The sequence below is a fragment of the Macaca fascicularis genome, chromosome 11 (assembly GCF_037993035.2).
Source record: "Macaca fascicularis isolate 582-1 chromosome 11, T2T-MFA8v1.1".
NCBI lineage: Eukaryota > Metazoa > Chordata > Mammalia > Primates > Cercopithecidae > Macaca > Macaca fascicularis.
The window spans coordinates 118,493,688-118,509,126 of NC_088385.1; the positions used below are offsets into that span (position 1 = coordinate 118,493,688).

Sequence of the window (15,439 nt, forward strand, 5' to 3'; positions counted from 1 at the left end):
CCAGACAGACCCTGATGATTCCGGAGAAGCCCGGTGCCTACCCCTTTAACAGGCACGAGGGACGCAGACCTAATTTCTCCCCTCCCGAGATGTCTCCCATGGCGGGTGAGGGGGGAGACACATGTTCCAGAAAACGACATCAAAGCCTCTAGACCCCTCCAACGTTCACATCTAAACTGGTAGTGGGGGCGCTGCCCGAGCATCCCCACGCTGCGGTCGGAGGATCGTGGGGAAGGGGGATCCGGGGCTGACCATCGCCGCTACCCGAAAACCCCTCCCAACACGCGTGGGGAGGGGAGGCCGCCCGCTCCCTCCATCTTGACCGCTGGGGGAGGGGGCGCGGATGCTGCGGGAGGCTGGACAAGCCTGACAATCCTAGAGGACCCCGGCTGCGCCCCCCGGCAGAGCCTCGGGGCTCAGGCCCAAGCGAGTCCCCCTCGCGCTGCCGGCCCCCGGCCCACCCCGGGCAGCCCGGCGGGTCACGGGGCGGGGACGGCGGCGCGGGCCGCGGGGGAGGGGACGCCGGGACCGGAGCGGAGGGGGCTGGCGTGCCGACACCCACCTGCCCAGGCCGGGCCTACCGCCGCCGGAGGTCGCCGCGGCCGCCGAGGAGGGAGTCGTGGCCGAGGACGAGGAGACCGAGGACGACGACGGCGAAGGCGAGGCGGCGGGCGACGCTAGAAGGCCGCTGCCGCCGGGCTTGCGGACATTGGCAGCCGCGGGCGGCTGCTGCTGCTGCTGCTGCTGCTGCTGTTGCTGCTGCTGCTGCTGCTGCTGGGGCTTCAGCGACATGGTGAGGGGCCCATACACCGGCTCGCACGCCGGGCGGGGACAGCCGGGAGCCGGGCGCGCCGAGGAGACGCCGGAGCGCGGCGGGGACGCGCGGGCGCCGAGCAGGGAGGCGCGGGTTGGCGCGGCCGGGGGGGCACCCGGGCTGCCGCGGGGGAGAAGGAGGACGACGAAGGGGCGGGGAGGCCCGCCGAGACCGAGGAGCTGCGGGGAGCCGGGCCGGAACGCGCCACCGCCGTTGCCGTTGCAACCAAAACAGTCTGAGGCGGAGGGAGGCGAGCGCTGCCGGGAGGGAGGGGGGCCAGGGCCGGGCGGGGGAGGGGCGGCGGAGGGATACTGTCCAGAGGCCGCGCCACCGCCGCCCCGCCCGTTCCGCTGCGCCGGCCGCTGGAGCGAGCGCCACCCGGGCCAGTTGGCTGCGGCGAAGGGGCGAGACTTGGTGCCCGCCACGGGACTCCGAGGAGCTGCGGCCACTGAGCGCATCGGAGGCCGGGCGCGCCGAGGCGCCGGGGGAGCGCGGAGGTGCGGTAGGGACTCTTTACCGGAAGTCGGAGGGGTCGGGCGGAAGCAGAACGTGAGTGGCCCCGGGGCCGGGAGGGACACGTGAGGGCGCCGCGCTGGGCCGCTTTCGCGGGGGTCGGCTGAGGGCCCGGCCGCGGGCCCTACCCGGATCCGCCCTCTTCGAGGCGGGTCTGCCCTTCGGGGAGGGCGTGTCGGTCTTAGCCTCTGGGGCCTGCCTGGTGTGTAGGACGAGAGGGAAGCATTTCTTTCCCCTACTGTATTCCTTCAGCGTCCTCACTTCTGCGGGGACCTGGTTTGCCCCCACCTGATGCAACCCAGAAAACGGACTGCGAGTGCCTTGAGGCGGAGAATGTGTCTTGCTACGTGTAAAGCACCTAGAACCCTGCCAGACTCAGGGGACACAGCATCCCGCCGTTTTCCTGCCGTCCCCACCTGGCACATAGTAGGCGCTCCAGTGGCTCTGGGCATCTCCCAGGCAGGCCGCGCTCTCCTGCCCTTGCCGGGGCTGGAGTGGAGCAACCCTCCGGGGCCACCCACATCTGGGTACCTTTTCCCCACTTTTTCCACCCCAGCCGCACACAGTCACCAGAAAACTCTTTTAGGTATCTGACCTTCATTTGAACCTACGTTCCCTCGTTTGAACTTCTTTTTCCTCATTCGTGACATTCTAAAGGAAATATATGGGACTGGGACTGCTAGCACCACGGATAATAGGATCTCCCTCGGTAGAGCCAGAGCCGACCTCACAAGAATGTGTGAACTTTAGACCTTGCACCCTTTAGAAGTTTTAATTTAACTTACCAGCCAGCACAGTAGACCCTTTTAAAAATGTGTTGCAATTAAGCTGGAAGCAAGTAGAAAGTAGATAACTTTTTATTTTTTTAGCAGTGAATCTATTGTTTTTTTAAAGTGAAAGGACTTCAGGAAATAATAGGGGAAGAAACACCAAAATTCCCCTCAATGTCCTAGAACTGCCCAGATAAAGGTAAAGACTTAGATAAACGTGGAGAATGATTGAACCAGCAGTTTTCAGTAGCCCAACTGAAATTAACCTCCTAGATAGTCCGGGCAAAACTGATCATCGTACTCTGCCAATGTAGGAAATCAGTGTTATTTCCCGTCTAAGGTAAAAAGATCAAGGGACCATTGCAAAACCCTTTAAAAAGTAACCGAGCCTAGTCAACATGGTGAAACCCTGTCTCTACTAAAAATACAAAAATTAGCCGGGCATGGTGATGGGCGCCTGTAATCTGAGCTACTCGGGAGGCTGGGGCAGGAGAATTGCTTTAACCTAAGAGGCGGAGGTTGCAGTGAGCTGAGATCACGCCACCCCATTCCACCCTGGGTGACAGAGCGAGACTTCATCTCAAAAAATAAATAAATAGTAACCTAAAGGAAATTGTGGGAAAAAAAACAGTTGAGGAAACAAAAAAATAGAAGGGCCTTAATAGAAATACAATCACTTGGCCTGGCGTGGTGGCTCACACCGGTAATCCCATCTCTTTGGGAGGCCGAGGCAGGTGAATCACCTGAGGTCAGGAGTTCAAGACCAGCCTGGCCAACACGGCGAAAGCCCGTCGCTACTAAAAATACAAAAAAAATTACCTGGGCGTGGTGGCGGGCATCTGTTATCCCAGCTACACAGGAGGCTGAGGCAGGAGAATCGCTTGAACCTAGGAGGCGGAGGTTACAGTGACCCAGACAGCACCACTGCACTCCAACCTGGGCGACAAGAGCAAAACTTTATCTCAAAAAGAAAAAAAAAAAAGAAATCACTTTTCTCTGATTGGAATCAAGGTCCCAGAATACAATCTTTTTTGTTTGTTTGAGACAGAGTCTCATTCTGTCGCCCAGGCTGGAGTGCAGTAGCGCGATCTCGGCTCGCTGCAACCTCCGCCTCCCAAGTTCACGCCATTCTCCTGCCAAGTTCACGCCATTCTCCTGCCTCAGCCTCCCAAGTAGCTGGGATTACAGGCGCCCGCTACCGCGCCCAGCTAATTTTTTAAATAGTTTTAGTAGAGACAGGGTTTCGCCGTGTTAGCCAGGATGGTCTCAATCTCCTGACCTCGTGATCTGCCCGCCTTGGCCTCCCAAAGAGCTGGGATTACAGGCGTGAGCCACTGCGCCCGGTCTCCAGAATACAATCTTAAGAACAAATTTTGGCCAGGCGCTGTGGCTCACGCCGGTCAGCACTTTGGGAGGCAGAGGCAGGTGGATCACCTGAGGTCAGGAGTTCGAGACCAGCCTGGCCAATGTGGTGAAACTCCGTCTCTACTAAAAATACAAAAATTAGCCGGATGTGGTGATGCACGCCTGTAGTCCCAGCTACTTGGGAGGCTAAGGCAGGAGAATGGCGTGAACCCGGGAGGCGGTGCTTGCAGTGAGTGGAGATAGTGCCACTGCACTACAGCCTGGGCAACAGAGCAAGACTCCATCTCAAAAAAAAAAAAAAAAAAAAAAGTTTCAGGCCAATGGAAGGGAAAATGGAAGTTGAATAAGAAGGCCTAGGCTGGGTACAGTGGCCTATACCTGTAATCCCAGCACTTTGGGAGGCCAAGGTAGGCAGATCCCTTGAACCAAGGAGTAGGAGACCAGCCTGGGCAACATAGTGAGACCCTCCTCCACATAAAAGTTAAAAAAAAAAAAAAAAAAAAGAAGGCCTGAAGCTGACGTAGCTGAGAAAGCTTGTTTTAACTCACTACAATTGAATAAAAACTTAAGTTTTATCAAGATATAATTTACATACTATGAAATTTATTTTGTGTACAATTTAAGATTCTCAGTAAATTTACACAGTAAATTTGCACAACCATTGCCACTAGTTTCAGAACATTTCCATTACCCCAAAAAGATCCTTCTTGCCCGTGGGCAGTTTGGTTCCAATCTTCAGCCCTAGGCAACCACTCATCTATATTTTCTCTCTATGGATTTGTCTGGATTTTTCATATAAGTAGAATCTTACAGCATGCGGCCTTTTGTGTCTGCCTTCTTTCATTTGTCATAATGTTTTTGAGGTTTATCTAAGGTTGTTGCATGTAGCAGTATTTCATTCCTTATTATTGCTACATCATATTCCATGTATGGACATACCACATTTTGTGTCCACTTTCCAATTGGTGATGTTTAGATTGTGTCAACTTTTTGACTATTATGAAAATGCTACTGGGGCTGAGATTGGTGGCTCACTCCTGTAATCACAACACTTTAGGAGACCGAGATGGGAGGATCACTTGAATGCCCAGGAGTTTGAAACCAGCCTGGGCAACACAGAGAGAGACCTTTCTCTATGAAAAAAATTTAAAAATAAAAAATTAGCTGATTGGCCGGGCGTGGTGACTCATGCCTATAATCCCAGCACTTTTGGGGGCTGAGGCGGGTGGATCACCTGAGATCAGGAATTCGAGATCAGCCTGGCCAACATGGTGAAAACCCATCTCTATTAAAAATACAAAGGCCGGGCGCGGTGGCTCACGCCTGTAATCCCAGCACTTTGGGAGGCCGAGGCGGGCGGATCACAAGGTCAGGAGATCGAGACCACGGTGAAACCCCGTCTCTACTAAAAATACAAAAAATTAGCCGGGCGCGGTTGTGGGCGCCTGTAGTCCCAGCTACTCGGGAGGCTGAGGCAGGAGAATGGCGTGAACCCGGGAGGCGGAGCTTGCAGTGAGCCGAGATCGCGCCACTGCACTCCAGCCTGGGCGACAGAGCGAGACTCCGTCTCAAAAAAAAAAAAAAAAAAATTACAAAAAATGAGCCAGGCGTGGTGGCAGGCACCTGTAGTCCCAGCTACTCGGGAGGCTGAGGCAGGAGAATGGCATGAACCCAGAAGGCGGAGCTTGCAGTGAGCCGAGATTGCACCATTGCACTGCAGCCTGGGAGACAGAGCAATACTCTGTCTCAAAAAAAAAGAAAAAAAAAAAAAGCTGGTCATGGTGGCATGCACCTATAGTCCCAGCTACTAGGGAGGCTGAGGCAGGAGGACCGCTTGAATCCAGGAGATGGAGGTTGCTGTGAGCTATGAATGCACCACTGCACTCCAGTCTGGGCAACAGATCAAGACCCTGTCTCGTTCAGTTAATAGAATTGCTAAAACACAAAGAACAAAAGAAGAAGAAAGAAAAATAATAATGCTGCTCTGAACATCTGTGAACATATATCTTCATGTGGATATATGTTTTCATTTATTTTGGATAGGTTCCTACAAACGAAATTGTTGGGTGATATGGTAAGTTTATTTATTTATTTTTATTTTATTTATTTATTTATGGAAACTACCTTTTCTCTGGACTTCAGGAGGCTTAAGCTTTATATGAAAATATCAAGAGTAGGGTGGGCCGGTGGCTCACGCCTGTAATCCCAACACTTTGGGAGACCAAGGTGGGCGGATCACCTGAGGTCAGGAGACTGAGACTACCCTGGCCAACATGGTGAAACCCTGTCTCTACTAAAAATACGAAAATTGGCCAGGCTTGGTGGCTCACGCCTGTAATCCCAGCACTTTGGGAGGCTGAGGTGGGCAGATAATGAGGTCAGGAGATCGAGACCATCCTGGCTAACACGGTGAAACCCTGTCTCTACTAAAAATACAAAAAATTATCCAGGCATGGTGGCAGGCACCTGTAGTCCCAGCTACTCAGGAAGCTGAGGCAGAAGAATGGCGTGAATCCGGGAAGCAGAGCTTGTGATGAGCTGAGATGGCGCCATTGCACTCCAGCCTGGGCAACAGAGCGAGACTCTGTCTCAAAATAAAAAAATATATAGAAATTAGCTGGGCATGGTGGCGCACGCCTGTAGTCCTAGCTACTCAGAAGGCTGAGGCAGGAGAATCGCTTGAACCTGGCAGGCGAGTTTGCAGTAAGCCAATATCATGCCACTGCACTCCAGCCTGGCAACAGAGTGACACTCCATCTCAAAAAATATATATATACACACACATATATATCTGTACATACATATATATACACACATATAGATCAGAGTAATGCACCTTAAAAGAAGTGGTGTGTCAGGCAGCCTCTATGGTGGCCCCAAATGATTCTTGCCTCCTAGTGTTCAGACACTGTGAAATCCTCCCCACCTGAATTATAAAACAAAACTTTTTTTTTTTTCCCGGAGACAGGGTCTTACTCTGCCACCCAGGCTGGAGTGCAGTTCCACAGTCTGGCTCACTGCAGCCTCTGCCTCCCAGGCAGTCCCGAGCAATCCTCCCATCTCAGCCTTTAGAGTATCTGGGACTACAGGTGTGCACCACCACATCCAGCTATTTTTGTTAGTTTTGGGGATTTGTTTGTTTGTTTGTTTGTTTGTTTGTTTTTAGGCAGAGTCTTGCTGTCTTGCCCATGCTGTAGTGCAGTGGCACAATCTCAGTTCACTGTAACCTCCACCTCCTGGGTTCAAGTGATCCTCCCCGCTCAGCCTCCCATGTAGCTGAGATTATAGGCATTCACCACCATGTCCAGCTAATTTTTGTATTTTTAGTAGAGACAACATTTTTTAATGTTGGCCAGAACTCCTCACCTCAAGTGATTTGCCTGCCTTGGCCTCCCAAAGTGCTGGGATTACAGGTGTGAGCCACCACACCACCCAACCAACAAGTGAACATTTTGAATGCTCTCCTTTCCCCCAAATTATCATCAGACACCCCTTTAAATAAAAGCAAAGAGTTAGAGAGTTGTCTGCAAAGGCAGTGAACAGTACTCTCCTGAAAGAGTTCTGATATTGGGAAGTGTTGCTAAAATTTAAACTTCAAAAATAGCTATGGTCATTTCAGCCACTATTTCAGAAATGAAAAAATATCTCAAGTGAGAAAGCTTAGAGACAGACCTGCAGACTTGGGAATCTAGTCCTGTAGATTCTGTACTTGCTTTCTGATTTTCATTGACCCTTCAGCAAGCCACAGGGTCCTTTTATTAGCCTGTTAATAATTTTCTTTTCTTTTTTTTTGAGACAGAGTCACCCAGGCTAGAGTGCAGTGGCACAATCTCAGCTCACTGCAACCTCCACCTCCTGGGTTCAAGTGATTCTCCTGCCTCAGCCTCCCGAGTAGCTGGTACTACAGGTGTGCGCCACGACACCTGGCCAATTTTTTTTTTTTTTTTTTTTTTTTGAGACAGAGTCTTACTCTGTCACCCAGGTTGGAGTACAGTGGCACGATCTCGGCCCACTGCCAGCTCCGCCTCCCAGGTTCACGGCATTCTTCTGCCTCAGCCTCCCGAGTAGCTGGGACTACAGGCACCCCCCACCACACCCGGCTAATTTTGTCTATTTTTTGTAGAGACAGGGTTTCACTGTGTTAGCCAGGATGGTCTTGACCTCCTGACCTCGTGATCCGCCTGCCTCAGCCTCCCAAAGTGCTGGGATTACAGGCGTAAGCCACTGCGCCTGGCAATTTTTTTTATTTCTGATAGAGACAGGGTTTTGCCATGTTGGCCAGGTTGGTCTTGAACTCCTGACCTCAGGTGATCCACCCTCCTCGGCCTCCCAAAATGCTGGGATTACAGGCATGAGCCACCATGCCCAGCCAAGCCTGTTAGTTTTTATCACTTCAGTGATTAATCAAGTCTCGGAATTTGGGGATGACAAACTGATGGAGCCATGTGAAGCAGAATTGTGAAGAGTGATTTGCTTGCACTCACTACAGAAGCACATATCACGTGATCCAGTATTTCTGGCAGTTCGCATTTCTGCAATCATGTCTTTTCATTTCTCTTCACTTGATCTTGCTTAATGTATGATGATATATTATTCACTAAATACTCTTGATTTCACTTTCGAAAGCATGACAATTAATTCAAATCAGAACTAACTTGCATCCCCCCAAATTCATCCTCTTCAAGTTTTTGTATAGACCAATCCTCATTTATTAAAAAAAAAAAAAAAAAAAAAGATGTAATGTCAAAAATAGGACCATGGCTAATTAAACCAATGTTTTTTTCCTAACCACAGTTACTCAGAATTCATAGAGGCTCATCTATTTGTAGACACTCCAGGAATCCCAAAAGAGTAAATGCAATAATAAATGTTATTTTTAAAAAAAGGAAAAATGTTTGGGGGTGGGGGCTTCCAGGAAGGCATTATTTATATACCTTGTGTGCAAAGTAATAACTTTCCCATAGCTTTGAAAAAACTGGAGGGTGGGGGGCTGCAAAATTGTAGAGAACACAGCAATATTATTTAAAGAGCTTTTAAATGAGCCATTCCCTCCAAACGAGCACACTCCTGGTTGTTAAGTTGCTCGTTTTGTTTTACCTTGTGGGATAGAATAATGATGCAGTAACATTATTCACAAGGCAAAAGCTGGTTGCCAGCTGAAATAGACACAGAAGAAAGAATTCTTTATTTTTCATTGGAAATGCTTGGGCTCTGCAGAGCCAGAAATTTAAAGAAACTCAGCCTTTTGTTTTTCCTCTTTCTCCCTTTTTTGTTTTTATTCACTGTCTTTTTGGGGGTGAGTTTGGTGAGCAGCCTGTTGTTTCAGGGCCACAGATTTATGGAAAGCCGAAGATCTGAAGTATGCACGATTTGCAGAATGCAGGAAGGGATTTAAAATGGATGTGTGCAGACCAGTGACAGCTGAACTGGCCATTAGCATGGGATCTTGTTTGTTTGCTACAGGGTACAGTGAGTCCTACAGTGGAGCCCCAGAGGAGTCAGACTCTAATGAATACTGACATTGCTGACCTTTGATCTCAGAATAGGGACTTGGATACTTGGTCCACAGTAGAATCACATATGGGCTTAACAATACACACCGTTGTGCTTAAGCCATCATGTTATCAAAAATATTTATTTTCCACAAGGTAAGGCAGGGGTAGAGAACAATAATGAAAATAGTAATTGTAGACCTTTACATGGCATTTACTATGTGCCAACCATGTTCTAAGTGCTTCCTGCACAATAACTTGCTCATTGAATCCTTGCAACAACCTGCTGCTTCTCAGTGCCAAGGACAGTTTTGCCCCAGCTCCACCACCCCTCAGGAGACATTTGGCAATGTCTAGACACATTTCTGTTTGTTACGATTGGAGGGGAATGCTCCTGGCATCTTAAGAGTGGAGACCAGGTATGCTGTTTGTGATATTGTTAAATATAGGTATTTGGTGTTTGTTCTGGTTTTCTGGCACACAACTCCTAAAATACTCAAAATCTGCAAAGTGATGGACAGCCTCACTATGAGGGCTGGTCACAGGAAAGACAATAATGACAGGGTTGGGACTCTTCAGCCCCATCCCCCAGCATCTGGGGAGGGAAGGGAGGCTGAAGGTTAACTTGATCACCAGTGGCCAATGATTTAATCAATCATGTCAAGAGAATGAAGCTTCCATAAAAAGCAAGAAGAGCTGGGTTATGAGAGCTTTTATTTATTATTATTATTATTTTGAGATGGAGTCTTGCTCTGTCACACAGACCGGAGTGCTGTGGCGTGATCTCGGCTCTCTGCAACCCCTGCCTCCCTGGGTTCAAGTGATTTTCATGCCTCAGCCTCCTGAGTAGCTGGGATTACAGGCATGCGCCACCACGCCCAGCTTATTTTTGTGTTTTTAGTAGAGATGGTGTTTCACCATGTTGGCCAGGCTGATCTCGAACCCCTGGCCTCAGGTGATTTACCCACCTCGGCCTCCCAAAATGCTGGGGTTACAGGCATGAGCCACTGCACCTGGCCTTTTTTTTTCTTCTTTCTTTCTTTGAGATGGCATCTCGCTCCATCACCCAGGCTGGAGTGCAGTGGCACAATCTTGGCTCACTGCAAGCTCTGCCTTCTGGGTTCACGCCATTCTCTTGCCTCAGCCTCCCAACTAGCTGGGACTACAAGCACCTGCCACCATGCCTGGCTAATTTTTTTTTTTTTTTTGTATTTTTAGTAGAGTCAGGGTTTCACTGTGTTAGCCAGGATGGTCTCGATCTCCCGACCTTGTGATCGCCCACCTGGGCCTCCCAAAGTGCTGGGATTACAGGCATGAGCGACTGTGCCCAGGCTTTTTTTTTTTTTTGAGACGGAGTTTTGCTCTTGTTGCCCAGGCTAGAGTGCCATGGTGTGATTTCAGCTCACCACAACCTCCGCCTCCCAGGTTCAAGCGATTCTCCTACCTCAGCCCCCTGTGTACAGCTGGGATTACAGGCATGTGCCACCACACCTGGGTAATTTTTTGTATATTTAATAGAGAAGGGGTTTCTCCATGGTGGTCAGGCTAGTCTCGAACTCCTGACCTCAGGTGGTTTGCCCACCTTGGCCTCCCAAAGTGCTGGGATTACAGGCATGTGCCACCACACCTGGGTAATTTTTTGTATATTTAATAGAGAAGGGGTTTCTCCATGGTGGTCAGGCTAGTCTCGAACTCCTGACCTCAGGTGGTTTGCCCACCTTGGCCTCCCAAAGTGCTGGGATTACAGGCATGTGCCACCACACCTGGGTAATTTTTTGTATATTTAATAGAGAAGGGGTTTCTCCATGGTGGTCAGGCTAGTCTCGAACTCCTGACCTCAGGTGGTTTGCCCACCTTGGCCTCCCAAAGTGCTGGGATTACAGGCATGTGCCACCACACCTGGGTAATTTTTTGTATATTTAATAGAGAAGGGGTTTCTCCATGGTGGTCAGGCTAGTCTCGAACTCCTGACCTCAGGTGGTTTGCCCACCTTGGCCTCCCAAAGTGCTGGGATTACAGGCATGAGCCACTGTGCCCAGCAGTGCGTGGCCTACTTTTTGAGACAGGGTCTTGCCCTGTCACTCAGGCTAGAGTGCAGTGGCATGATCATGACTCACTGCAGCCTCAACCTCCCAGGCTCAAGTGTTTCTCCCACTCCAGCCTCTCTAGTAGCTGAAACTGCAGGTGCACACCACCACTAAAAATTAGCCTGGCTAATTTTTTATTTAATGTTTTGTGGAGTTGGGAGTCTCTCTATGTTGCCGAGGCTGGTCTTGAACTCCTGAGCTAGAGCAATCCTTCTGCCTAAACTGTCCAAAGTGTTGGGCATACAGGCATGAACCACCATACCCATCCCTGAGAGCTTCTAGATAGCTGAAAAGGTGGAGGTTCGTGGAGTGTGACTTGCCCCTTCCCACATACTTTGCCCTGTACCTGTCTTCCATCTGGCTGTATCTTTTGTAATAATGGAAGTGTTTCCCTCAGTTCTGTGACCCACCCTAGCAAAGTAATCAAACATGAGGAGGGGATCGTGGGAACCCCAATCTCTTACTGGGGCCCTGATTTACAGCCTGTTTTTGTGACTGGCATTTGAAGTCGGGGTTGTGATCCGATGCTATCTCCAGGTTGATAGTGCCAGAATTGAATTTTTTTTTTTTTTTTTTTTTTTTTTTTTTTGAGACGGAGTCTCGCTCTGTCGCCCGGGCTGGAGTGCAGTGGCGCGATCTCGGCTCACTGCAAGCTCCGCCTCCCGGACTTACCCCATTCTCCTGCCTCAGCCTCCTGAGTAGGTGGGACCACAGGCACCCGCCACCTCGCCCGGCTAGTTTTTTGTATTTTTTAGTAGAGACAGGGTTTCACCGTGTTCGCCAGGATGGTCTTGATCTCCTGACCTCGTGATCCGCCCGTCTCGGCCTCCCAAAGTGCTGGGATTACAGGCTTGAGCCACCGCGCCCGGCCTCAGAATTGAATTAGAGGTGCCCAGGTGCGCACTCCAGAAGTGCCTGCTTGACATGTGGCAGGGAAAAGCCCCCACACATCTGGTGTCAAAAGCATTCTTTTTTTGTTGTTGTTGTTTTGAGGCAGAGTCTCCGTCTGTCACCCAGGCTGGAGTGCCGTGGCGCAGTCTCAGCTCACTGCAACCTCCACCTCCTGGGTTCAAGCAATTCTCCTACCTCAGCCTCCTGAGTAGCTGGGATTACAGGCACGCACAAAATTACTGTATTTTCACCATGTTGGCCAGGCTGGTCTTGAACTCCTGACCTTAGGTGATCCACTTGCCTCGGCCTCCCAAAGTGCTGGAATTACAGCCGTGAGCCACTGCCCTGGCCCAGAAGCATTCTATGTTGTATTGTGAGAGTGTCGGATAAACCAAATTTTTTTTTTCTATATCCTTATACTGTTAAACACCCTACAATGCACAGGACAATCCCCCAGCACAAAGAATTATCCAGCCCAAAATGACAATGGTGCTGAGGTTAAGAAACCTTGCAGTAATCCTAAGAAGTAGATAGGATTATTATTATTATTATTATTATTATTATTATTATTATTATTATTATTTTGAGGGAGTCTCGCTCTGTCACCCAGGCTGGAGTGCAGTGGCATGATCTTGGCTCATTGCAACCTCCACTTCCCGGGTTCAAGCAATTCTCCTGCCTCAGCCTCCCGAGTAGCTGGGACTACAGACACCTGCCACTACGCCTGGCTAATTTTTGTATTTTTAGTAAAGACAGGGTTTCACAATGTTGGCCAGGCTGGTCTCCATCTCCTGACCTCGTGATCCACCTGCCTCAGCCTCCCAAAGTGCTGGGATTACAGGCATGAGCCACTGCGCCCGGCCAGAAGTAGATAGGATTCTTATGCCCCTTTTACAGATGGGGAGATGGGGCATAGAGCAAGTGAGTCACTTTGTCTAAGGGCACAATTAGTAAATGGTAGAGCTGGGATTCAAAGTCTTTTTCCAACATCTGGGCTCTAAACTGCTTTCCTATATGAAATAGTAAAGGCCTGACCACGCATGGTGGCTCACACCTGTAATCCTAGCACTTTGGGAGACCAAGGCAGGAGGATTGCCTGAACTCAGGAGTTCGAGACCAGCCTGGGCAACATGGTAAAACCCCATCTCTACTAAAATCCAAAAAAAATAAATAAGCCAGACATGGTGGCTCGCGCCCATAGTCCCAGCTACTCAGGAGACCGAGGCAGGAGAATTGCTTGAACCCAGGAGGCGGATGTTGCAGTGAGCCGAGATCATGCCACTGTGCTCCAGCCTGGCGACAGAGTGAGACTCCATCTTAAAAAAAAAGAAAAGAAAAGAAAAGAAAAGCCTAAGGTGGGTCTCTTGAAAAAAATCAGCTTCTCTCCTGTGTCTCATCAAACACAGGGCTCTAGTGAACTGTCACCACTGATGACTGCCAGTTTCTTGATTCAAGGAATAAGTGATTATTGTAGAAGTCACCACCTGCAGGGGACAAGTTGGCAGTGCCTTAAAACCTGACAGTACATGCATGTTGGTTCCTATAGGGAAAAAATTAATTAAAAATAAATAAATAAACACCAGGCACGTGACTCACACCTGCAAATCCCAGCACTTTGGGAAGCCAAGGTGGGTGGATCACCTGAGGTCAGGAGTTTGAGACCAGCCTGGCCAATGTCGTGAAACCCTGTCTCTACTAAAAATACAAAAAAAATAGCTGGGCATGATGGTGGGCACTTGTAATCCCAGCTACTTGGTAGGCTGAGGCACAAAAATTGCTTGAATCCGGGAAGCCAAGGTTGCAGTGAGCCGAGATCACACCACTACACTCCAGCCTGGATGACGAAGTGAGACTCTTTCAAAAATATAATAAAAATTAAAAAATAGGCCAGGCGCAGAGGCCCACGCCTGTAATTCCAGCACTTTGAGAGGCTGAGGCGGGTGGATCAACTGAGGTCAGGAGTTCGAGACCAGCCTTACCAACATGTAGAAACCCCATCTCTACCGAAAATACAAAATTTTCAGTGGCACATGCCTGTAATTCCAGCTACTGTAATTCAGGAGGCTGAGGCAGGAGAATCGCTTGAACCCAGGAGGTGGAGGTTGCAGTGAGCCAAGATGGTGTGATCGTACTCCAGCCTGGGCAACAAGAGTGAAACTCCATCTCAAAAAATATATAAAAATAAAGTAAATGGGCCGGGCGCGGTGGCTCAAGCCTGTAATCCCAGCACTTTGGGAGGCCGAGACGGGCGGATCACAAGGTCAGGAGATCGAGACCATCCTGGCTAACACGGCGAAACCCCGTCTCTACTAAAAACACAAAAAATTAGCCGGGCGAGGTGGCGGCGCCTGTGGTCCCAGCTACTCCGGAGGCTGAGGCAGGAGAATGGCGGGAACCCGGGAGGCGGAGCTTGCAGTGAGCTGAGATCTGGCCACTGCACTCCAGCCTGGGCGACAGAGCGAGACTCCGTCTCAAAAAAAATAAATAAATAAATAAATAAAGTAAATGAAAAAGAATTAGCTGGGCGTGGCAGTGCATGCCTGTGGTCCCAGCTACTCAGGAGGCTGAGGTGGGAGGATCACTTGAGCCTGGGAGGTCAAGGCTGCAGTGAGCCATGATTGTGCCACTGCACTCCAGCCTGAACAGCAAAGCGAGACCATGTCTCAAAACAAAAAAAGAGACTGGGCACCATGGCTCATCTCTGTAATCCCGGCACTTTGGGAGGCTGAGGTGGGCATATCATTTGAGGTCGGGACTTTGAGACCAGCCTGGACAACATGGTGGTGAAACCATGTCTCTATTAAAAATACAAAAATTAGGCCGGGCACGTGGCTCACGCCTGTAATCCCAGCACTTTGGAGGCCAAGACGGCCGGATGACGAGGTCAGGCGATCGAGACCATCCTGGCTAACACGGTGAAACCCCGTCTCTACTAAAATACAAAAAAAATTAGCTGGGCATGGTGGCGGGTGCCTGTAGTCCCAGCTACTCAGGAGGCTGAGACAGGAGAATGGCGTGAACCCAGGAGGCAGAGCTTGCAGTGAGTGGAGATCGCGCCACTGCACTCCAGCCTGGGCGACAAAGCAAAACTCTGTCTCAAAAAAAAAAAAAAAAAATTAGAGCTGGGCTTGGTGGCTCACACCTGTAATCCCAGCACTTTGGGAGGCCAAGGCAGGCGGATCACAAGGTCAGGAGTTTGAGACCTGCCTGGCCAATATGGTGAAACCCTGTCTCTACTAAAAATTAGCCGAGTGTGGTGCCGCGCGCCTGTAGTCCAAGCTAATTGGGAAGCTGAGGCAGGAGAATCACTTGAACCCGGGAGGCAGAGGTTGCAGTGAGCCAAGATCATGCCACTGCACTCCAGCCTGGGCAATAGAGTGAGACTCCATCTCAAAAAACAAAAAACAAACAAACAAACAAACAAAAATTAGCGGGGCTTGGTGGTGGGTGCCTATAATCCCAGCTACTTGGGAGGCTGAGGCAAGAGAATTGCTTCAACCCAGGAAG

The 15,439-nt window shown here is 50.0% G+C and overlaps 1 protein-coding gene across 50 annotated transcripts in view; it reads right to left on the reverse strand.

Annotated features, from left to right (window-relative positions):
- The window catches only part of ATXN2 (ataxin 2), a 151,989-nt gene extending 150,938 nt beyond the window's left edge, over window positions 1-1,051 (reverse strand). For all 50 annotated transcript variants that reach the window (XM_074007852.1, XM_074007853.1, XM_074007850.1 and 47 more), the window contains exon 1: window positions 563-1,051. In XM_074007852.1, coding sequence (XP_073863953.1) covers window positions 563-792 — 230 coding nt within the window. In that variant the 5' untranslated portion in view covers window positions 793-1,051. The remainder of the gene's footprint in view (window positions 1-562) is intronic.
- Between the last annotated feature and the right edge of the window lie 14,388 nt (window positions 1,052-15,439).